Source organism: Trichosurus vulpecula, chromosome 8, assembly GCF_011100635.1.
Source record: "Trichosurus vulpecula isolate mTriVul1 chromosome 8, mTriVul1.pri, whole genome shotgun sequence".
Taxonomy (NCBI): domain Eukaryota; kingdom Metazoa; phylum Chordata; class Mammalia; order Diprotodontia; family Phalangeridae; genus Trichosurus; species Trichosurus vulpecula.
The window spans coordinates 73,981,380-74,006,563 of NC_050580.1; the positions used below are offsets into that span (position 1 = coordinate 73,981,380).

Consider the following 25,184-nt stretch of genomic DNA (forward strand, 5'->3'; position numbering starts at 1 on the left):
CTCCTCATTCCACCCAGACTGGCCCCCTCGTTGTTGCATCAGGCCTAGAATTCACTTGTTCCTCACCTCCACCTGTTAAGTAGCTGGGCTTCCTTGAAAGCTCAAGTCAGGTGTCAACACCTCCATGAAGCCCTTCCAGATGCCTATGGTTGCTAGCGATCTCCCTGTCCTTAAATCATCTTGAGTTTATTTCCATTGAAAACATGAGCTCCTTGAAAGTGAAAACTTATTCTTGGCTTGTGTCTTTTATCACCAGCACCTAGCACAGTGCCTTCTACATAAGAGAAGCTTTAAAAAATATCTATTGAATCAAAAGCAAATTAAATAATGGTGCCAGCAATGTGTTTTTTTTCCTAGTGTGGCTAGATCAGTAACATTCAGTCCAACCTGATCATTTTTCCCTTTTAATGCAAAGCATGCTTCCTGGCCAACTATTGACAGGCTGCCATGGTGTAAGGAGCAGAAACCAAGGCCTGGAAGTCTTAACCCCTCATCTCCAAAAACTCCTGTCCTAGGGCCCTGCCGTCCCGATGAGATGTTCTCACAGTCACCCACTACATTTTGGCCCAGGTCCAGCCAGCTTCGACTCACTTTTCAGCCAACAAAGCTTCACCAACCACCATGCCACTACTTCACATCCTTGGCCTGCCCTGCTCCTTGTTCCCAATTCTGGAACTACCATCAAATCAATTATATCATTATTCACAGAAAGGAAATAGCATCAATCTACTGAATTAGATGAAATGAATCTATTCTCCTAGGGCCCCATTCGGCATCCCACCAACTTTCCAGAACAAAATATACTCCTCACCCACCATTATGTACGTGAATGTATTATCTCCCCCTTAGAATGTAAGCTCATTGAGGATAAACATTTTCTTCAGCATTTAGCACCATGTTGTTGTTCAGTTATATGCAACACTCTGTGACCCATTTAGGGTTTTCTTGGTAAAGACACTGAAGTGGTTTTGCCATTTCCTTCTACGGCTCATTTTACAGATGAGGCAACTGAGGTACACAGGGTTAAGTGACTTGGTCAGGGTTACACAGCTGAGGCTGGATTTGAAGTCAGGTCCTCCTGACTCCAGGGCTCAGTGCTCTATCCAGTGTGCCACCTAGCGGCCCATTTAGCACCTAATAAGCACTTAACAAATTTTCTTTATTTGTTTATTCATAAAGGGAACATATAGGACTGGATCCCACTCCATACAGGGTGAAGGAAAGAGCACTGACCTTAAGAGTCAGGTACCTGGGTATAAGCATTGGCTTTGCCATTGGCTGATCATGTGACCTTGGTCAACCTCACTGAGCTTCTTCTTCCTTCTTTTTAAAACTGAGAATAATCACCCTTGTGCTACCTACTTCACAGGACCATTGTGAGGATCAAATAAAATTGTATACATGAAGTGAAATATTAATATATATATATATATATATAGCTCTCATAATTCTATCCAGAAGAACCTTGGAACATCCCACTTCCATTTTCCTCTCCTTCATGCACTGCTTCAGTCCCTCCATCCAGCAACATCTCCACGTTTGCATCTGACACCATATGATGAAGTCCCCATAAAACGCTCACAGCCGCTACCATGAGAGCAAGCAACCCAGGCAAACTGCCTTTCCGTCTGCTTGGGAAAGATGGGCTTTGATATATGACGTGATAGCACTTTTCTATCAATGGCACAGCAGTGCTCCACAAATGGAGGGAGAACAGAGGCTATAACTCACAAGAAGTGGAGCCAGGAGTGAATTATGAAAGTCATTCCCTGGCAACTGTAATTATTTTCCTCCTTATCCCCTGCACTATGGATCACAGGTTAGAGGAAGCTGAGACTAAATGTAACAGGCAGAAAGCTTCTTCTGGAAGCAGCCTTCAGATCAGCTTGCCCTGTGGCCAAGCACTTCCACTGCAAACCAGAGATCCCTGTTTATGCCCATTAATAACCTCCTCCGTATTAATGAATTGTGCACACAGTGCCATCCATTAAGGCAGTGTTTGGAAAATTCTTTGTGCTCTGAATGTCTTTTTTTTTCCTCTGGGCACACATTATTGTTACTCAAAGCATCAACATGGCAGAGTATAGCATCTTGTTGTCTTTTTATTTGAGTGTTTCAATGAAAGGTTCGATAATAAAATAATGTAATCATGAGACTCTATGTGCCAGCTTTAGGGAGCCAGTTTCTGAGACCTACCTGTTTAAAAGCATCAGTGGGGGAAAAAAGCTAATCTCTTTTGTTTGGACATAGATCAAGAGAAGGCGAGAGAACACAAAAATTATCAATAGACAGACAAAAAGCCTGGTCCTCAGAAAAGGGTACATCTCCTTCTTTGGGTGGGAATGGGAGATATCTATGAATCATACTAGGTAGCATTAATGTAGCATTTTAAGGTTTGCAAAGCACTTTGCTAACGTTAATTCATTTAATCCTCCTAAGCCTAGAAGGTAGGTCTTGTTATTATCCTAATTTTACAAATGAAGAAATTGAAGCTGAAAGAGACTAAGTCACTTGCCTAGGTTCACACTGTTAGGTAAGTGTCTGAGGCAGATCTTCCTGGCTCTGAGATTCATACTCTATCCTCTGCACCACTTAAAAATGGGAAGGGCATAGACAACAGCTACTGAAGTTCAAAGAAAGAAAGAAATATTTTCAATCATTTCAGAAAAAAAAGCTTCATGAAGCCACAATGGGTAGCATGTCAGAAAAAAAAAAACTCTTGGAAAGTGGAATGGATTGCCTTACAAGGTGATAGGTCTATATATGTTATCCTTTTGAGGTTTGGGCTGCATTAGATGACCTCTGAGTTCCTTTCTAAATTCTCAAATTCTGTGATTCTATGGTTCGGCAATCAATAACAGAAGCTAGAATTCAAGTCAAGGCTAGGATGGCAGGGGGCTGGGTGCTGAGAAATTTGCTTATAGAAACATTATCAACTATTCCACATCTCTTGAAGATCTTGTTCATAAAATGGTCAATTTTCCTCTGCAGCATGTGGACCCCAGATACTTGAGAGTCATATTAGATTCCAGGGTTTCCCCTTTGAAAGTAATATGGTTAGATGAAGGCTATGTCTACACAGGCAAAGTGAAAATGAAGAACTGAGAGAATTCTCGGCATAATTAAAGAAAAGAATATATATCTTGGTCTCAACTATTTGGATATTTCTTACATAAGTATTTAAATGGTTTGATTTGGGTAGACAGTTGCCTCAGTTGTCCTCTGAAGAGACAACCTCTCAAGATCAGACGTGTCAGCTCTAGGTTTGGTATTACCCTGATCCTGACTCTCCCCTTATATATCTAGTTACATGCCAACCAAGCCTTATTGGGAGATAGATCGCTCAGGGGAAAGGACTAGTGAAATAAGAGTCATAACAGTTGACTTTATTAGAATGTCAGATTTGCTAGGAGTGTCAGAAAGGTTTTTTCATTTTATCCTCCCAACAACCCTGTGAGGTAGGTGCTATTCTTATCCCCATTTTACAGATAAGGAAACTGAGTCACAAAGAGGCTAAGAGACTTGCCCAGTATCACATGGCAAGTATCTGAGGTAGAATTTGAACCCAGACTTCCTGACCCCAAGTCCACCATTCTATCTACCCTTCTACCTTGTTTCTTAAAAGTCTCAAGTGAGACATTCCCTAAATCAGACCTTGGGAAGAGAAAGTGAGTTTCCTAAATCCCCTTAGCCACCTTTGTCTACTGAAAGACCCCTTAGCTGATTTCCCCAGGCAACAGTTTGGCCACCCAGGCTGAGGTAGAACATGAGGGTGGGAGGGAAAAGATAAAAAGTTAACCATAGCAACTGGTTAGGCTTCAGGATAGGTTTAGTCTTGACCACTGTTGTTGTAGCCAGTCTGATTTCTTTAAGTCTGCCATAGTGCTCTTGAACAGAGAAAGATCAGATTTCCAAGGAGCATAGCCTGATGGGTTTGGTAAGTTTTGAGAGAGTGTGGCTTCAGAATGGGAGAATGTGAGCCAATGAGAGAAGTGCTTTCTTCCTTGATGCCTATCAGAGTCCCACAGTCAAGGCTCAGTTAGCCACGCATTAATTATGTACTTTGTGGATTATTCACAATGCCTTCCTCCTGTTCCTTGGACTTGGAGCTAGAACACACCTTAGAGCTCATCTAGCACAACCCTTCATTTTTACAGATGAGGAACCTGAGACCCTGAGGAACCTGAGAAGTTAAATACCTTGCCCAAATTCACAGAGGCAATAAGTGATAGAGCTGGGGTTTGAATTCAGGTTGGAGACTCCAAATTGAATGCTCTTTCCACTGGACCACACTGCCTCCCTTCTTAGTTGGCATTCACCAGAGAATGCAAATTAATCAAATTATCCTAAGAAAGACAAAATCAAGAACGCCAGTTGTACTGGTTATGAGGGGAAGCAAGGAACCGGGATTTCATCATAGATTCCAAAGTCAAACAGAAATGATTTTTGGATTCTCTGCCCTTTGAATTTTCTGTGCTTCTATTCACCTCCATTAGCAAGGAAATAGAGAATGGACTATAAAAGCACTAGCAAGGAGTATTATAGGATTTTTTCCACAGTCATTAGTCCTAGCTAAAAGCAGTATGATAAAATAATGAAGGACTGGGTGCAGTAGAAACATATTGTACTGATAGTTAAGAGACCTAGATTTAAACTCTAGCTCTGACACTTACTAGCTATATGACCAGAAGCAGCTTAAACTAAGTTTTCCTCATCTGTAAAATAAGAATAATACTGCTTGCGCTATTTGTTTCATACGGTTGTTATAAGTAGAAAATGTTTTGTTAACTAAAAATTACTCTATGCATGGGACTTATTGTTAGTGTTCTTAATTCTGAACACTTGGATGGGACTTGGAAGAGTGTATAACCCCTGAGGCTCCAGTAGCCTGAATTTCCAACCTACCTAGTCTGTCCCTCAAAATTTGCCCTCAGGTTCCTCATGCCCCACCTCCCCATTCTGAGAAATGGCCGATGTTCAGGGGGAACCCCAACTTGTCAACACTAAAGTCAATCTCTCAACACCAAGAGCATGAAAACATGTTGATAATGGCCCTAACAAATGAATGAAAGTTGTGGTAAAGTCTCTCCTCCTAAGGAGAATCAATGAGCCTCCTTGTATTTCTCTGACACAGAAAACTCCATTAAGTGCATGTAATAATACACCCTCTGCCTCTACAACCAGATTCATTTTTTCTACTGGCTTTATTTTGAATATTGAATAAAAGAATCTGGAAGAGACTTTAGAGGTCATCTAGTCCAAAGCCCCTCCCATTTTACAGTTAAGAAACTGAGGCTCTGAAAAGTCTAGTGCCTGTTCTAGTCAAGGCTCTATACCAAGCAATGGACTTGAGTTTTGGTCTGCCTACCACTATGTGTAACTGAATATTGTGACTTCTATGTCATGGAAACATAAGGAAGCTTTTTAGTTTATCTCTTTCAAGAGCTTTCTGATACCACTAAAAGAGAGTGGCTCTACTTGACCAAGATCTCACTGCCTGAGACTGGTGTGAACATATTTTCATGACCTTTAAAAAATTTTGTTATTGATCTGGAAAGCCTCAGGCATGCTTTTTTTTTCAAAGCCTAGGATTCTTTCTTTGGGGCATTTAGAAAAGATAGGTAAGACAAGGCAAGATCTTTCTCCCTTTCATCATCTTCACCACGCCAATTATTGAAATGCTCAAGGCTCTTAGCTATCAGAAAGTGGGAGGCCCCCCCAAGGTTCAATCCCTTTCCACTTCTTACCCCTATGTAGGGGTACTAGTGATACCTGGATCTTTGCCAGGCCCCTATTGGGTGTGGCTATTCCGAAAGGAAAGGGAGGGCATAGTAACCAGAAGAAAGGTAAATGCAAGTCACAGTCTAAAATGCCCCAACATTAGAAAGTCATTCCTTCAAGTTAATAAGACCCACCTCCACCTAAGATGTTCACAGAGTCTCAGGGTTTGAAAGAGGCTTCTGAGGTAATTTAGTCCAACTCATATTTCCTCTACAACATTAAAAACCCTCCAGTGAGAGAGAAAACACTACCTCCAGAGGCTGCCCATCCCACCAGGAGATAGCTCTACCTGTCTGGAGCTTGCTACAACAAAGGAAGGCACCCAAAAATCAGCAAAAATGGTGGTGAAATTAATGGAAAGAAGCCCTTTCGATCTCCAGCTTTAAACATTTACTTCAACCCAGGTAGCCCATAATATCTTGGAGTTGGATCCTTTGATTTTACCTGATCTCAATCCCTTAGGATGGAAATAAAAGACAGGAAGAAGGTGAGGTTGGGAGAAAGAGACTATCATGAAGTTTGAGAGAAACTCCTATTTTGCTGAAGTCATCTCTATGGATATGGAAAAAGAATGTGTCAGAGAAGGGTCATATTTCAAGGTCATACTCCTTCTTGTGCCAAGGTCATACTCTCTCTTCCTAATGAGGAGAATCAAGTTCCCATGATGTCAAGACAGTGGGTAGAGTTTATCAGTGTAGGACTTCCAGGGCAGGATGAAGACCCCTTGTGCTGCCTCTTGGTACAAGGTAGGAAGTGAAGCCCAAGGTAAAATTGGCGGCCAACCAGCCAAGAAAGCAATTTGGTGTCATGAAAAGAGTTTGGGACTATGAATCAAAAGACCTGGGTTCAAATCTGATTTTCTTTTACTACACATGTGACCAAGAGCAAGTCACTTGTGAAATACATTATATTAATATAATTGTGAGTGAACTTTTATGATTGCTTTCCTCCTCTCTTCTCAAAAATAGAGGACGCTACCTCTAAGCTGCTGGACAAATAGGCTTTTGGCTCAGTCCAATCTTCCATATGCCTTTCATGGTGTTCACTAGACCTAGAGTTCAGTTAGACCTGGGGTCAAATTCTGCTTCTTACTATATATACATATATACATATACATATACGCATTTACGTATACATACACACAGATATACATACGTGAGTATATGTACATACACATGCATATACACACATAGCCATTTTGTTGTGGTTCGGTCATTTTTCAGTCATGTCCAACTCTTTGTAACCCTATTTGGGGCTTTCTTGGCAAAGATACTGTACTGGAGCGGTTTGCCATTTCCTTCTCCAGCCCACTTTACAGGGTTAAGTGACTTGTCCAGGGTCACACAGCTAGTAAGAGTCTGAGGCCAGATTTGAACTCAGGAAGATGAATCTTCCTGACTCCAGGGCCAGCACTCTATCCACTGTACCACCTAACTGCTACGACATACATCCATAGGTAATAATGCTATTAATAGCCAGCATTTATATAGCTCTTTAAGGTTTGTGAAGTACTTTACAAATTTTTTCTCATTAGACCCTCACAACAACCCTGGGAGGCAGGTGCTATTATTATTCTCATATTACAGAAGAGGAAACTGAGGCAGTCAGAAGTTAAGTGATTTGCCCAGGGTCACACAGCTAATAAATGTCTGTAGCTGTATTTGAACTCAGGTTTTCCTGACTCAGAGTCCATCATGCTATTTGCTGGGCCACCTAACTGCCCTCATAGGTGAGTCGCTAAATTTCTCTGAGCCTTAATTTCCTCATCTGTAAAATGGAAGTATTAATACTTGTAGCATTTATCTCACAGGATTGTTGAGAGGGTTAAATGAGATTAAGCATAAAAAGCACACTTCGTAAACCTTAAAGCCCTGCTGTCAGTGATTGTTTCTGTGCTGTCACAGAGACTATCATCACCATCATCAGTAAAAATCGATTAGGAATTTTAGGGGAACTAAAGTAATCCAAGGAAGAATTAATGAATGTGGACTACAGTATAAAAGTCAGATCTGGCTCTGGGCATTGAAATAAAAGAACTGGGAGAATCTGCTGTCTATTCTTAGGTAGAGTAGAGGTTAAAAAGATTAAATTCCTGCTTGTTGGGGAAGCCTGAGAGAATGAGAGGAAGTGGGTAGAATGAGTAATAAAATAGTCACAGAGCAAGCCCCACAAGTACCACAAAACAATTGAGTATTAAATATTTGGACATTATTTAGGACGTAACTACCCAGCTCATATATTTTAAACCACAGGGAAATTCTTGGACTCTGCCAGTGTTTTTTTGCAAATGATTCCAGGACACACGTGAAAACAATCACTGAGCAGATAAGTAATTGATCTGTGTGGGTATCTTTTCCCCTGTTTATTTGCTAGTGCCAGAGCGTGAGTCCAGCTTCCCAGCCCACCCAATGAGTCAGATCACTGTGGGTCAGCTAAGCGTCATTCTTGGCATTTGACGGCTAGTATCATGAGTGCCAATAGCAGCTCTGTGTCCCACCCCCCAGAATTGTTAGCCTTCCTGGTCATGATGCCCTCATTCTTCGGCACTGATCAGACAGACTACAGCTGCAGACCCATCACCTCTTCAATCTATAACAGTCAAACCCAGGGGAATTTTGTAGGATGGCGTGATGAGGTCCACCTTTTCACATAGAGTAGGCAATGCCTCTGGGGGTACCACAATCAGACTAGGCTCTAGATGCTCTAAGGTTATGCCAATGAAGAACGGATCTCAAGGGAGTTTAATCTGCATCCATGAAGAGAGCATTCAAACAAAATCACAGGTCTTTGGAAATACTGATGAAAGCAAAAACATTTTCTCCCTTTCTTTTCATACATCTTCTTTAATATCTAACCCAACAATAGACCACAGTCAGAAATCCTCCAACAGCAAAAAATTATCCTTTTGAGTTGAGGCATTATGTCTCTACCAGTCCACTTTTAAAAGGCATGAGTTCCTAGGAGGGCAACATGGACATCTTAGTGTTAATGTACTGAGTCACCTAGCTAGAACTGAAACACAGGGAAGACAGATTTTAATGAATGGAACAACAGAGAAAAGTTCTGCCCATTATGGGTAGCCTTTATTGGGTACTGCATTTGAGGTACTGAGTATTAACTCTTTGAACTAATAGTGGGGTCACTTGAGCAATCAAAGGAAATCACAAGGTCAGTAAGTATTCAGGAGTGGTGTAGTGAACAAATAAGACTCAGAAGGACTTGAGAATGGGAAATGGAAGGGCACCAAAGACAGGCCATGTCTATTCCATGGCTTTATCTGGGGTTAAGCCTGATAGATCTCCTTGTAGGCACCATCTCCTCTATGAAATCTGATTCCTGATCTAAGGTCAACAAGTCATTTCCTCTGTTGAGACTGTATTTTCCTTATCTGTAAAATTAGAAGTCTGAAGAAGATGATCTCTAAGTTCCCAGCATGATTCTGAGTATCACCAATCTGGCCAGGGGCGAGTCCTCAAGCTATAAGCGTCCTCTTCCTCCTGATATTTTTCAAGAGCACCTTAGACATTTCTTTTGCCACCCTCGTCCACTGTCTTGCATTATATTTGTCTCTGTACACATGATCTCCTTCCCACAAAATAGATTATAAGCTCCATGAAAGTAGGGACAATGTAGGTATTTATTTTTGCACATATTAGGCATTTAATGAGTGGCATGGCATTCATGTTGCCTTATATCCATCTACATCAGGACAGTACAAGCTCCTTGACCACTTCAATATGAACCATGTTCAACAAACATTTTTGTAGGCACCTGCTTTGTGTAAAGTACTGTACCTGGCAATAGTTCAGATACAGTCCCTATTCTCAGCTTATTAGGGAGATAGGGCACATGCACAAACAACTATAGTACATAGTGCATAGGAGAGTTACAAGCAAAATACTCATGTAAAGTCAAGGGGAGGAAAAGTCATGATCACTGTGGGGGGGGGGAATCCTGGAGGAGGCAGCTTTTGAGTTGAGTTGGAAAGGATAGGAAACTGGAAATTTCTTCCTTTTTTAACTCAGAGGCCTTTTGTGCCCTTTGTGCCCAAATTCTAAGCATGTACCCAGTTTGGGAGATCCAAAGGAAGCTAGGTGAGTAGAGGGCTAAATTTAGAGTCAGGAAGACTTGAGTTCCAATTCTACCTCAGACACTTATTGGTTGTATCACCCTGGGCAAGTTTTTTTAGCCTCAGTTTCTTCATCTGTTACATGGGGATAATACCCAACTTCCCTGAGTTGTTGTAGGGAACAAATAAGTTAACATATAAAGTATTTTGCAAACTTGTAAAGTGCCATGTTGTCACTATTTCATGGAGTCAGGAGGAGGGACAATGAAGTTCCTGACCCAAAAGTCTGATGCATGACCCTGCACTCTGTAACCCTGGACCTATTCTGCGCTTTCCTTCTGTTCTCAGGGTCGCCAGATGCCCAGACTGTGCTTTTCACATGGGGTGAACACAGTATACAGTCCTGACTTCTTACAAATATTTCCTCAAAAGCTGAGATATTCATAAAAGCACTGAACACAATGTCTAGCACATAGTAGGCACTATATAAATTTCAGCTTCCTGTTAAAATATCCCTGTCCTCACTTTTACAAAACTTAGCTGACTCAATTTTTTCTAAGTTAGAATCACCTTGTATCTGGTTTTAGGAATCTTTATTTAATATCCTGATCATACTAACACACAAGCCAGCCCACACAAAAACAGCCCTACAAAGTGTAACTTGGCAGCCATTGGTAAGTGCCCTCCCCCTCCCCACTTGACCTTCCCTGCCATGGTATCTAAAATTTTAGCATTAGAGATTTGTTCCTTTGGGTTGTCATTACTATCCCAGGCATTCTGTTTTGAAAAAACACCCCAGAGAGAGGTCATACACTAAACAGAGGGACATAGCAAAAAGAGATGGCAAAACATCCCAGTTTGATAACCTTGGGCAAAGGCCTAAAGCATCTCATTTGGGATGTGAACTAAGGAAAATCAGACCCTACCCAGGTCAATGAGTCGCTTCCTCTCACTGGAGTTCATGCTTTCTTATCTGTAAAAATAGAAGGCTGAGCAAGATGACCTTTTAAGTTCTCTTCCATGCTAAGATTTCATGATTCCAAATATCCCAATTTTGCCAGAGGCGAGCCCTGCTAACACCAGGATTACACATATATGTTGCCATTTAAATTTACAGTGAACCTACTTTTTTCCAACTTACATAACACTAATTAAGTCCCAATAAAATAAAAAAAATGTCTAAGGCTTTTGCTACAACCCTATCCCTGCTGCTTTTATTCAGCTAGGGGTTCCCTCCTCCCCCAGGAGGTACAAGAAACACATCAAAGGAATAGGGAATATTTAGTAAATAACTATATTATACTGTTGAAAGTCATCAATCTCTTTATTTCTCATATGCTTGTTCATGGCAAATGCTAGAATTTATTTTCTCTCAGATTGAATAGGAGGTACAAGTATATTAATTGAAAACCAAGGGGGACAGAAACTGAAAAAGTTGGGAACCCCTACAATAACAATCTGTCTTACTTAGGTCAGACAACATACAGAGTGTAGCTTTCAAGGACTCTGATGGCAAATGGAAAAGGATGTATTCCTCATCCCATTTCTCTATGCCCAGCTGTACCCAATAGCCCCAAATGTCTCACAGATTCTCTTCCTGTCTCTATCTACCCACTGACCAAGGAGGATGAATCAGGTGCAAAAGCAGTACCAGTTCATAGAACAAAGGAAGGGGGAATCTGCTTATAAAAATAGCCTCTCCTAATGCTCCTTCCCAGACCACTCCTTTTCATACCTCCATGTGTTAGTGAGCCCTTCCACTCAAGGTATCTCCTACTGGAATCAGTAAATCCGTTAACACTAATGAAAATTTCCTCTTGCCCTTCAGCAAAGATGACTGTTGCCCTGCCAATGTGCATTTCTACAACACACCTTAAACCTGTTACTTCCCGGTAGCAAATGCTTAGCCACAATGCAGTAAGCTTCTAAAGTATACGTTGCAAGTCTAAAACATCTAGTGATATTTATTCTGCTTATGTGAATGCGGTCTCCATTGCAAACTCAAGTCGATGCCAGGCAAAGGCTATCTGAGGTATCCATTGATTCCAAGTACAGTCACCATCATTTTGAAAGGCTATAGCTAAAAATAAGGATGTAATAATTCCAGTATGATAGTCAACATTATTGTAACATCATAAAGCATAAAAATAGCTCTCGTTGGTATCATGCTTTATGGTTACAAAGCACTTTACATACTTATCTATTTGTTCCTTACAATGACCCGGAAAGGTGAGTAGTTTCAGTATTCTTCACCCCCTTTCATCCATGAGGAAATTGAAATTCAATGAGGTTAAAATGGTTGCCCAAGGTCAAATGACTAGGAAACGACAGTGGGGACCTGAGCTCCCATGTTTCGAGTCCAAATCCTATGCAGTTTCTTGCTATTGCATTGCACCCTGCCCAATGGCTCAAATGAGGACCTTGGATCCTGGACTTATTGCCAAGATTGACCTCCATAATATTGGTCTAAACTTTCCCAGTTGCCTTGCACTGGCCAAGAGTCCATTATGCCTCACTTTCACCTGGATTTCCCAACTTACCTCAATGATTGAATCTAGAGTATGAAGAAAATGCCTCTCCTCAAACAAGCCAACATTAAAAGAAAAAACTTTAGAGATTTTAGAACTCAGATCAATGCAATGATTTAAAAAAGGGTCCAGACGACTGAAGATGAAGTTTGCAACCCACCTCCAATAATTATAATAATAATAATCATGATAGCTAACATTTATAAGGTGCTTACTATTATTATCTCATTTGATTTTTATAACAACCCTGGGAGGATAGTACTATTATTTCCTCATTTTACAAATGAGGAAACTGAGGCAAACAGAAGTTAAGTGACTTGCCCAGGGTCACACATCTAGAAAATGTCTGAAACCAGATTTGGACTCAGGTCTTCCTGACTCCAAGCCTAGCATTCCTTGCTGTGGTTTCTTTTTGGGAGGAAGCAATCAGAGTTAAACAACTTGCCTAGAGTCACACAGCTAAGTAAGTGTCTGAGGCTGGATTTGAACTCAGGTCCTCCTGACTCTAAGACCAGTGCTCTATCTACTGTGCCACCTAGCTGCACCAGCATTCTATGCACTGTGCCTATAGGTGATGGACCTAAAATACATATTGAGTCATTCATTTTTCTGAACATGGCCAATGTGAGAATTTGTTGCATATTTGTTACGATTTTTTTTCTTTTTTTAAGTGTGCAGTTGGGAGGAGTGGGAAGAAAAGATAATAAATGCTTGTAAAATAAATAATTTAAATTTTTTTCGAAAAATAAAAAGTTTTTAAAAATAAGATAAAATGCCTCACTTTCCCTGGTCTAATAAAATCCTCAAAGGATTATCCCATCTTTTGTCTTAAACAAACTAGTTGCAATTCTGGCAGAACACCCCCGCCCCAACCCCTGTTGAGGAGCAGAGCCAACCTTATGTGTAGGTAATATAGGCACTAGCCTTCAGAATATGATGTGAGGGGAGCAGAGAAGACCTCCTTGCCCAGAAAAATTTCCCCTTCTGCCTAGAAACTCATCAATAGCAATTCTACTCCAGAATTATCTCTTAAAATGGAAACCACGCCCAATGGTGCTAAAACACTGAGTTCTTAGTAGTTGGTGTTAATAAACATAGTAGCCTATTCACTTGGTGAAAGGCAGCAGACATCCCAAGCATGAGAGCACATGGCCCTAAGAAGTGGAAGAAACATAAAGAACCCATCCAATTCAATCAACATGTATTAAGCACCCAATAGTGCCAGGCACTGTGAATTTCACTGTCAAAAAGTACCTAGTGTGGCTATCTAACCTAACCAATACCTGAAATAAAATTTCCTCTATAACATCCCCAACAAGGGGCCTTTTTGCTTTCACTTTAAAACCTTCAGTGAAGGGGAAGCCACAACCCCAAGCCCATCCCCACCCCCAGTCAGTTCATTCCACTTTTGGATAGCTCTCATTCTTAAGAAGTTTTTCCTGGTATCAAGTCTAAATCTGCCTCTTGGCAACTTCCATCAATTGCTGCTAATTCTGTCCTTGGGGGCCAACAGAACAAATCTAATTCCTTTTCCAGGTAGTAGCTCTTCGAGTACTTGAAGGGCATTAAAAGAGGAGAAAAAGCTCGCTGACTCGGGAATATTGCCATGGGCCGGTCCCACAGAGCAATATAGATTTACTCCAAAGAACAGAAGAGGCAGTTTGCAAAGTGCATGGCGAGCCAGCCTTGAAGCCAGGAAGCCTGAGGAACATTCTACTCTTCCCCCTGACACAGACTGGCTATGTGACTTTGAAGGTGGTGCCCTATCCTGGAAAAAGGAGTTCCCTAAACCAATGAATTATAGCTCTAATCCCTGGGTTCTAATCCGAGCTCTTTGTAATTAGCTATGGGGCTGGAAGGCATTTAAACTCTCTGAGCTTCTATGTTAAATGAGGATAACAGTATCTGCCCAGTTTATCTCATGGGATTGACAGGAAGCTCAATTACAGAATAACAACAGAAATGTAAGATAATAATAAGTAGCACATTGCAATAGAAAAGTCATTGGTTCTGGAATCATTGGGCCAGATTCAAATGCAGATTCTGGTAACCACTACCCCTAACCCTGTGTCTCAAGTTACTCAGATTCTCAGCTCAGTTTTCTCATCTATAAAATGGGAACAGGAATACTTGCACTATGCACTGTGGAGAGTCATGAGAAAGGGGCTTTGTAAAGCTTCAACTGCTATAAAAATGGGAGTTCTTAGAGAAAAGCAATGTGGAATCCTCTGCTGGGGCGGCTGAACAGGCTGCTGCCTACTGAATTATTGGATTATAAAATAAGAATAATCTGGCTGTTAACAACACCAACCACTGTAATTATATATGCCGGGAAAGCATGCTTTAAATCCTGACAAGGTTTAGGATGCCACATTCAGAATTCTGAAGATAAAAGAAGTTCACTTGGGTGGGCCCTAACGGACTCCACCCTGCCAAGGATGGCCAAACCCCCCAAAGGATCCCTCTACTTACCTTTCAATGAAGCAACATGTGACAAAGCTTGAGCGTAGGTGGCTGTGTTCAGGAGCGTCCCAGGTAAGCACGAAGGGAAGAAAGGGCCTGTGGGGCCCACGGTTCGACTCAGGCTGGTAGAGAAAGAAAATCACTTAGCAACGAATCAAATCACTGTGAAGTGCCACAAGTCCTCCCAAGGGACGGGAACCTGTCCTCCCTTACCTCTGTTGGGCCTCCAAAGTATCCTTTTTGTTTCTAGTTTGTTCCACCGGGGAAGGAGAATTGATGTTTCTCACTGGTGGGGTCACTTCAGTCATTGGCTCTTTGGAGCCCTCCTGATCAGAAGCCCCTCTTTCTGTTTTCCTCCATTTAGCTCTTCGATTTTGAAACCATACCTAAGAAAAGATTGGAAATCGTCAACCACCAGAGAGCCAGGAAATTTGCTTCCCAAATATATCATGTTAATAAAAGGATTTCAATTCTCTAAAATTCTGCTTCTTCGATTCTTCTTCAATTCTGCTAAATTCTCAAAAAAAAAACTTTTTTTCTTTTTTAAATTCATTTACTAGAGGTGTAACCTTAAGTAAAGCCACCTCATCTCTCTTTCCTTCCCTGCAAAATGAGGTGTTCTGGTTATCTCAATCGATCAACAAGCAATTATTAAGCCCCTACTGTGTGCGGGTACTAGATGAAGTGATAGATAATCTCTAATCCATCATTACTGGGGGATGGCACTGTCAGTAATGCTTTTCAAAAGAAGCCTATTGAGTCTTTATCTAGTTCAGTCCAGGCACCCATAGAAATGAGCGAAATGCTCCAGCTCTTCACATTTTCTGGCTTCAAGGGTTTTAAGTAAAACTGTTTCTGTTCCCTTGAGAAAGATGTTAGTTTAACAGTAGTAGATGTATTATTGTTGTTACTCTAATATTATCATAATTCTTAATAGCACTTTGCACATCATAGGAGCTTAATAAATGCTTAGTGATTGATTGGTTGACTAATAGCTTACATTTATACACACTGAGACAGACTGCACAGAAAGCATTCCGATTTTGAAGACAAAAAAATAACTGACTCAAATTTGGTGACTGGTCCAGGGTCACTAACTCCTACACCATGCCTCTTTTCTCTATGCTGCTCTTTCTCTAAAAATAATTTGACTTTCACAAAGGCTTTCCCGGTTTCCAATTTGACTTTCCTCTTTCTTCCCATCATCCCATTGCCGTCAGTGACATTGCTTTGAATCACCTTCCCCAGTGCCTCTATTCTTCCCTTTCACACACTGGCTTACCACTGGAATCCTAGAACCGCACAGAGCCTGGTTTGGGTACCAACCACTCCGGCATGTTATCCTGCCCACATTGTCCCCCGATTATCATTCTCCTTCAACTCGGGGTTTTTTTTTTTATTTAGTTGGCTTTTAATTGCACATATCAGCAAACGTTGAATAATGATTTTATCTATATTCTAAATTTAGGGCAGTTAAATGCAAAGCAAAATGCAGGCACTTTCTTGCGTCTTAATTGAATGAAGGTCACAGCTATAACAACATTTAATTGAGCCATTTTTCATTATCATATTTTAATGACTTTGCACTGACAGTTCGCCGGCTTCTGAGGAAAGAGCATGATGAAGTCATTTATTTCCCTATTTAGTTATTGTTTGACAACATCAGCTTAGATTAAGACTCTGCTTTAGAGTGCATTAATCATATTTGAATGAGCAAGGGGTACAAATGTAAACATTTCTCCCATCCTCGCTGATGCCCGTGTCCCACGCTAACGCAGACCAAACAACTCAGTGCATCCATTGTCTGTTTGCATAATAGCCAACAACAGCTCCGACAACAATTCTCGGCCTCTAATTGTTACCACCCCTATCTCACCCTTGCACCTTTCAGGGAGAAGTTATGATCTTCCACTTCTGAATGCTCAATAATTGTCCCATTTATCTCAATTTGCAGTTCAGTCTTTAGGCAGCTATCGCCAAACTGGCATTTTAAAAAAGGACCTATAGTATCCTGGCAAAAGGAGATTTTCATTTCCAAATAATAATCAGTTTAATTTGCCCGCATATGACCAATGATTCATGTTCAGATTTAATAATCAGGATCACATAATCTGATTAGAGGGGAAATAATTTGTTTACAATCCCCAATTTACTGCTCTGAATTCCATTATCTCTATTCTGCCATTGGGTTTTAAGAGATACTAACATGACCCTGGGGAACAAAAGGCAAACCATTATATTTCCTACAATTAGATCTTTGCATAGCCTTAACCCCAAGCCCCTGCATAAAAAAAAAAAAGACTAGGAACAGCACACAAGAAACCCCATAAATAAAATGAATCCATAATTGTCCTCAAAAAATAGCTCGGCTGAGACAACCTAGCTTTAGTATACGCTGAGTTATTTGGGGTTTCTCTTCCCCTTACCTATCTGTTGGGCTTAGCTGGTTTATGCATGTAAATGTAATAAGTATATGGATATTGAAAATAAGTCTTGGTGAGAGACTGTCATCATGCCTGGTTCACACTCCTCTTTGTGAGTGCTTGCCTCCGCCATTTAGGGTTTTGGTTTTTTTTTTGTTTTTTTTTGTCGCAAGCACATTTTGAAGATTCTTAATTTTGAAGCATTCTGAATGTCAGGGAAAAGTCTGACTTGGTGCAACTTCTAAAAATCAGAAGAGACCACACTTCCCACTGGAAGCAATGGCTCTCTACAATGGACTAGCCCAGCCAGCCCTACAGAGTAGCCAGGACTGCTTAGAGAATCACGTCTCAGCTTTTTTTTCCCCTCACCAAAGCAAAGAAATGGATGTGCATTGATGTAATTTAGTACCTTAGAGACGCGGACAAATTAGTGTAGAACATTATCACTAGTTAATTATGAATGACCGATTAATCAACCTAATCTAATATTCCACATTATGTTGATGTTATTAAAGTGCATCATGAAAATGACAGATAGTCTTCATTTGCTTTCTTTGGCCAAATGTACACTCTGCATTCATGATGTCAAAAAAAAAAGTTTGCCAGCTTTAATATTAGAGAGTTAAATAATTTAAAAGAATGTTTACCTGCACTCTGGCTTCTGTGAGGTTGATTTTCATGGCTAGCTCTTCTCTGGTGAAGACATCTGGATAGTGGGTTTGGGCAAAGACTGCCTCCAGAGCTTCCAGCTGATTAAAAGAGGAAAGTTTATTGATAAAAGGCTGTGGAACAAGGACAGGAATAGGGGCTAAGGCGAAGGATGCTGAGGTATAACAGCGGGTTGCTGTAGGAGTTGGAGAGCCCATTAGAAGCATCTCCTTTGGTGCGAAGACAGGTTCCCAGCTCAAACAAAGGAAATGATGGTGGGGAAGTAGTTATTACAAAATACCAGACTGCACCTAAAAACTCAATCACTTAGAAATGCAGGGGGGAAAAAGCCTCACTAATAATAGCTTACATGTGTACAGTGGGGGAGGGGAGGGGAGGGGTTACAGAGCACTTTCACATCCATTATCTCTTAGAGAAAAATAGTATAGTGGAAAGGAGTATAATAACACAGAAAAAATACAGAGCAGTGGAAAGAGCATGAACTTTGGAGTCAAAGGGCTTAAGTTCAAACCCTTGCCTTGATATTTACTGCTTATAGGTAGGGGTTAGGGGTTAAATTCAGACTATACAAAGATCTAATTTTAGGAAATACGATGGTTTGCTTTTTATTCCACAGGCTTATGTGAATATCTTCTTAAAACCCAATGACTGAGCAGAGATCATGGAATTCTCTCTGGGCCTCAGTTCCCTCATCTGCAAAATGAGGAGATTGGGCTATGTGGCCTCTGCTATAAGGCCTCTGCTTGGCCTTGGTCCCTTTTAGCTCTAAATTCATGATCCTATATTCCTATGATTACTGGAATGGAAGCATGAAAATCTGAGTTGGAGCATTGCCTCTGACACTAACTAGCTGTGTGACCTTGGACAAGTCTCTTTACTTCTCTGGGACTCATTTTCCTCATCTATAAAAATCATGGGTTGGACTAGATGATCTCTAAGGCTCCTTCCATCACTAATATGGTCTTTCTACAGGTGCTAAGAAGCAGATAGCACATTACTGTTTCTAAGGAGGAACTCAGACTTCGGAAAAGTAATGTGACTTTACTCATAGTTACATAGCTAGTAAGTAATGGAGCCAAGGCTCAAACCCAGGTCTCCTGATTTAAAGTCTAATGATATTTCCAGCACCTAGGAACATGCTTGATTTATAGTAGGTGCTTATTAAGTGTATGCTGACTGATTTTTTTTTTACTTCACTATAACAAGGATAAGTAATTTTTTAAGTACTGCTGAATTTTTCTTTAAAATTTATATGAACTTAAAATCCAAGGGAAGGTTATTTTGTGGTGAGAGCAGTTTACTATATTTTTAACACTTAGAAAGAGAAGAGAAACACTATTTGCTGAAGTCTAAACATCGCTAATGATCTCTCCTATCTCTTCTGTTCTAGTATACTATGAATCTAAAGCCATCCAAAATCTCTTTTGAATGTTTGGATTTCCTTCCCAGTCACCCTGAGAAGATTAGCAAGTTTGTTTAAATGACCTTTTTTTAAAAGTGTGCTCAGTGGAGAAAGTGGTAAACTAGAAAAGAGACTCGGTCACTAGCACATCGAACTAATTGTGGAACCTTAGGCAAGTCACAACCTCCCTGAAAATCAACTTCTTTCTATATCAAATGGGAAAATAATACCTGCTATGACTTCTACCTTGGGTTTTTGAGGGGAACAAATGAGGTAATGCATGTGAAAGCACTTTGAAATGGACAAAGTATCATACAAATGTAAGAGGTCACTGTCATTATTATTACAACATAGTTCCATGCTGCCTGGAAAGTAAAAAGCCACTAGTGAATACTTCCTCTATGGCCACCAAAAAACTCTAAATAGATTCCAGTTAACAATGAAAATGGTTCAAGGAAATGAAAAATTAAATCAGCCACATTAGCCTGTCTAATTTTCCATTTTGTCTTTGAACGATACAATAATTTTTTTATATCTTTGTTGGGGTAGAAAAGATAGTAAGAACCTGGCCAAAAGACTCCTCTGATTAAGGAAATGGCACAATGTACCTGCTGAAGAGTGAAAGTCGTCCTATTCCGACGTTGTTTTCTCCGTAAAAACCCATCATCAAAATCACCTGTGGAATGGTTGCCAAAGGGTGCAGTGCCTACTGAGAACAGAAAGAAACCAAATTACAAGGAGAGCACCCAATTTCAAAAGATGAGCCATAGGCATTGAGGGGAGTTATGGTCCAATCATAGAGCATGTCCAAATCCCCACTTGCCCTTCCCAAGTTCTACTTCTCAGCATGTGCAGAAACTATATGTTTTTCTTATTCAAAGAATTATTCTGCCCTCTTGACCAAGAGGACTAGATGTTTCTATCTCAATTATACCATGAAGGGAGGAATATTACCCAACTTCAGAAGGTCCTATAATTGGGATACTTGTTATATCTCTCTACCTCTTGCAGACTGTAAGCTTCTTGAATGCAGGGACAATGTCATATTTCTTCTTTGCACCCCTAATGCCTTGCACAAGTAGGAACTCAAAAAATACTCATTGGATTGTTATTGGATTGGTGTCTAACTTACAAATAAAATTGAATTTGGAACAGAGACAAGAGCCCTCTGGTACTTCCATCTTGTAACACATCTGGCAAATACCAAGACTCCAGTTCCCAGTTCTCTTACAGCATCTGAGCATTTAAGCTATTCCTAAATAATTGCTCACCTATTCTAAGGATAATTTCTTTTATCATGTCTCTATATGTGGCAGGGTTAGAGATAGGAAAAATATTTTTTTTAAAAAAACCCTCATAATTACAGTGATCCTTGTCTTTGAATATCAGCATACTTCTAGGATGAAAATTTATGAATGAATATTATTTACAATTGGTTACAATGCATCTGTTGCACCCTAATGACTCTGTAACAACAATAACAGTTCACAAATGAACTATCAGGACAATGGAATTGATGAACAAAATATAGTATAAGATGGGGGCTCTTCTTCAATGAAGCAGCCAGTATGAAGTAAGGATATGGGTAGTAATAGCTCTGGGCTTCCCCTCAAAAGGAAGAGTTTTGGTTTTGTTTTCCTTTCTAAACTATGAAAAGCTCCCAACAAGTTGGGGCCGAACATGGATCCAAATGTGCCTGTAGACCATTTTCCAAATGTGTACGGTTTATTTGTTAGTTCACGATGGCTCCTTAGGAAAACAGGTAAGGACTTCTGCATTTACCAAAGGATTTTTCACTTGGCACTCTGAGTTATTATTATTAGGATCACTATATATTAACTGTCAGGGACCTACCACCCAAATTGCATGGACAACACAATTCAGAAATGCCACACATCAGACAAGGAAGTTGTTAAATCTTAGATGTGAAAAAGGTTTACATTTTCCTTAATTTATCAGTTATAGTAGACCCTATGCTAGACCACAATGTATTTTGTCATAGTACTCCCCTGACTTCTATTTACATGTTACTGCATATTCAAATTCTTCTTTAAAACAGCAAGCTAATTTACAAACATTTCTCCCCCTGGCTCATTCAAAACTTAAAAAGCAAAGCCTTGCATTTTCATTACAGTACAGGGAACAAAACATTCTCCTTTTGAAATGAAACAAATGTGAGGTATTTGTGGTTCAAGGAGCCAAATGATTTCTTGAATCAGTAAGCGATAATGATAATCAAAGTTTCCAAAGAGTGAAAAATGGGGAAATGGGGTGACTTGTCCACAATCCTGGGACTTGTTTTTCTGAAGAAATGTGTGTAGAATGAATAATTTGAATATGCCTAAATGTATGCATGATGATGAAATAAGAGCTCTCATTTATATCCCACTTTGAGGTTTACAAACATATACCCAGGGATGTCTTCTGAACTAAAATACAATACATCAACTTTTACCCTGAAAAGATTTTATGAAAGATAAAGGGATATTAATACTCCAAATGCTGATAGTCCTTGTATAATCAATCTCTGGCCCAGGATATACACAGTACATTTTCCCCACATTAACTTAAACCAAAATGAAAAGCTCCATTTTGCAACATTAACAAGGGAACAAGTTTGCATAAAGGTGGAAAATGATTTTAAAAGATCTACCCTTCTATTCCATGGTTCAATTTTATTTAACTTAACAAAAACCTATTAAGTATCTACTACATGTAAAACTCTGAGCTAAGTGCTGGATCGGAATGGGCAGGGGAGCAGAAGGAGAAGCGGGGCTAATGACAGGAAGAGGGACATCAGCAAAGCCTATGTCTTTTCCTTCATCCAGAAAAAAGAATAGTGCAACCAGTTAACCAGCCAGCAAGGACTCTCTTCAATGCAGCATCTGTCTTCACTATAAGTTTATGGGGCTTTGTCAAGAAATAAGGCAAAGTCAGCATTGAAAAGAACAAAATATGAAATAAGTGTGGTTTTCCATCTCGGGCCATAAAGGAATTCAGTGCTTACTGTTTGCCAGGGACTTGTACACCAGAATGCTAGGTTAGCAGTTTGTAATTGTTCCAAGTCTAGGCAGGTGCTTAAGAGCAGAACAAGGCACATCTGGTCAACCACTCAGTTAAATACAAATCTTCCCCCTGTGTCTTTACTATATATTTTTTCTGGGCACACTGGCTTGGCTTTATTTCTTTGAGAAGCCAATGTAACTTAGCGTGCAAATATGTTTCGTTATAAAAGGCATGTACACATGTGCGCTCCACAGGATGTGCTGTACACATCCCAAAGCAGGAATGTTATTAAAGTTCGTCTTGCTCTAATAATCTCTGGCTTGCCGAGATGAAAAGCCGCTAAGTTAGCCTCAATCTAACAAAACCAATGTATGCAGAATCCAATCATGCAGCAGTTACATATTTTTAAAAAAAATAATAACAAGAAAGTGTGAACATTTTCCCTCTGAAACTTTAGTGGGTTAGTGACTAGTCTTCTCGACTGTTCATTCTATTCTATATGTCCTTTTCATTCTCCCCCTTTCAATAGGAGTACCAAACAGCTGGTTAGGTAACATTCTCTTCTCTTGTATTTTCTACATCATTTGAAAAATAATAACCATGTTGCAGAAAGTGGAATTCAGGTTATTGAAGCTTTAATAACTTTGAAAGAAGTTGTGAAAATGACTCAACCTTTAGATTGATAGAGCTTCTTTTTGCCACTTACTTCACAGGACTGTTTCAAGGAAAGTATTTTATAAGCTGGAAAGTGCTATGTAAACATGAGTTATTAGTCATAATAAAGAAAATAATAATAAAAAGCCTCTGCAATTGCATGATTATATTTAATCATGATCTTTTGATGATATCATCATATTATATATGATGTTTGATCATTTGCCTTCACTCAGTTAAAGACCTGAAGGAAGTCCTCAAATAAGACATACACTCCCCTCCCCCAAAAAATTGCTCATGTTGCTAGAGGAACACTGAATTTGACTGTCTGGACACACATACATACACACAGGCAGGGTCTCAGCAGGGTGTTTACAATCAAGTACAGATACCACACAAAGGCATCAGCTGATAGTAACTTCTGTTTCCAGGACCTTAAAGGACAAGCAGGCCAGGCATCTGGAGATGACCACTCATCTCCATCTCTTTAAAGGGGGAGTAGGGAAAAGTTGCCAGCACTGAACAGTAGTTTCTTAGGAGACTTACCAGCAAAGCCCTTAAGCCTCTGTAAGTAGCTGGGAAGCCTCTGTGCATGTTCTGCTGAAGGGGACAGAAGCTGAAAAGGAATGCTTCACATGTTTCCTATAACATTTCAGGGAAGGGATAGTAGGCCAAGCTGAGCTATTGTGCAGTCATAGCCTTATGGACTGTTCTCAAAACGTTTAAAAGAAAGAAAAAAAGAAAAGAAAGCCTCCTTTTTTCACACACACACCTCTTAAATTAAGGACTCACCCATGGGGGTGGGGTGCCAGTGCGGAGCAATGCTAGAGGGTATTTTCACCTGTTCATGATTTGTCCAAGGATCAGCAGCTACAGTGGAAACTGAGCAAGTTCAAGTCCTTGCCCTGCCTTGTTTCTCTACCCCATGGCCTCAATCCCACACACTCAATCAGATGATTATAAATTCTCAGCACAAAAGCTACAAAAAGCTTTGGAACCCCATACAACCTCTCCCCAACTCCTCTGCCCTAATCATTTTGCAGACTGTTGGTAAAATAACATTAAAGATTTATGCTGCCCCTTTGGCTTGGGGAGGAGCCTGGGCGGGTTTAGAAAGTCCCCCGATTAGAGGCGTGACACCAACATCTGTGCAGCGAGGGGGGGAATAGGCTTTTCCTCCATAGCCCGGGGGCTGAACTGTGGGCTCTCTCCGCAGAGGGGAGGCAGGTGGCAAAATGTCACTCTGAGGGGGAAAAAAGAGGACGAGGAAAAGAAGAGATGGAGGAAAAGAGTAAAGGAAGGAGGAGAGGTAGAAAAAGATGAGCAGCAAGGAAAGAGGGAGGGAAGGAAAGAGAGCAGGAGTAGAAAATATGAGGAAAGAAAGAAAGAGAGAAAGAAAGAGAGAAAGAAAGAAAGAGAAAACTAAGAAAAAGTAAGAAAAAAGAAAGGAAGGAAGAAGAGAAAGCTGGGCACCACAAACCCAAGAAACACCTGAACAGCTAGCACAAAAGCCTTTTGGGGAAAGAAAAAACTCAAAAATGACCCAAAAGACTCTATTACAATTCTCTGGCCCTTTCTCAACCTCTCACTGCTATCGCTTCTCTAGCGATTTCTCTTAAGACCTGGAAGCTTACAAGGGTCTCGAGGCAAATTAGCCCTGCTGCTCCCCCCACCACCACCACCACCCCCCCCACACACACACACACACACTCCAAGAATGAATAGATAAATAGATGCACATTCCCGAAACATATCCTTTCGCGTTTCCCTCCAGCCCCACAAAGTTGAGTTTTCCACTTTTACGCGATCCGAGCCGACAACACTCACCCTCTAACTGCGGAGGACAGTGGAAATAAAACATTGCAAACTGGGAAGCAGGTTCGGGCTTGGGTCCAGGGCTGCAAGGCAAACAACAGAGGTATTTTCTTGCCTGTACTTCTATTCTGCCTCCCCGCCCCCTTGCTCTGCCCCACCCCCGCCCCCACCCCTTTTCAGTACGAAAGTGGAAGGTTCAAGTCAAACCCCAAACTGCACCACTTCCGTGTGATACCCCTGAGAGGGGCTGGAGGCACCCTGGTTTCATGAGGTAAAAAGGGAGATTATCCCCACATTCTTCAGCTCACCCAGGGTCGTTGTGTCCCATTGATGAGACATAGTTACCTTTTCTGCCCCCTCCCCCGAATTTCAAA

At 40.6% G+C, this 25,184-nt stretch overlaps 1 protein-coding gene across 1 annotated transcript in view; it reads right to left on the minus strand.

The window, feature by feature from the left end:
- Positions 1 to 24,856, minus strand: part of DRGX (dorsal root ganglia homeobox) — a 43,370-nt gene extending 18,514 nt beyond the window's left edge. The window contains exons 1-5 of the mRNA XM_036769540.1: positions 24,823 to 24,856; positions 19,944 to 20,041; positions 17,912 to 18,013; positions 15,055 to 15,227; positions 14,851 to 14,963 (exon numbers count right to left, since the gene is read on the minus strand). Of these exons, the coding sequence (XP_036625435.1) occupies positions 14,851 to 14,963; positions 15,055 to 15,227; positions 17,912 to 18,013; positions 19,944 to 20,041; positions 24,823 to 24,856 (520 nt within the window). The remainder of the gene's footprint in view (positions 1 to 14,850; positions 14,964 to 15,054; positions 15,228 to 17,911; positions 18,014 to 19,943; positions 20,042 to 24,822) is intronic.
- Between the last annotated feature and the right edge of the window lie 328 nt (positions 24,857 to 25,184).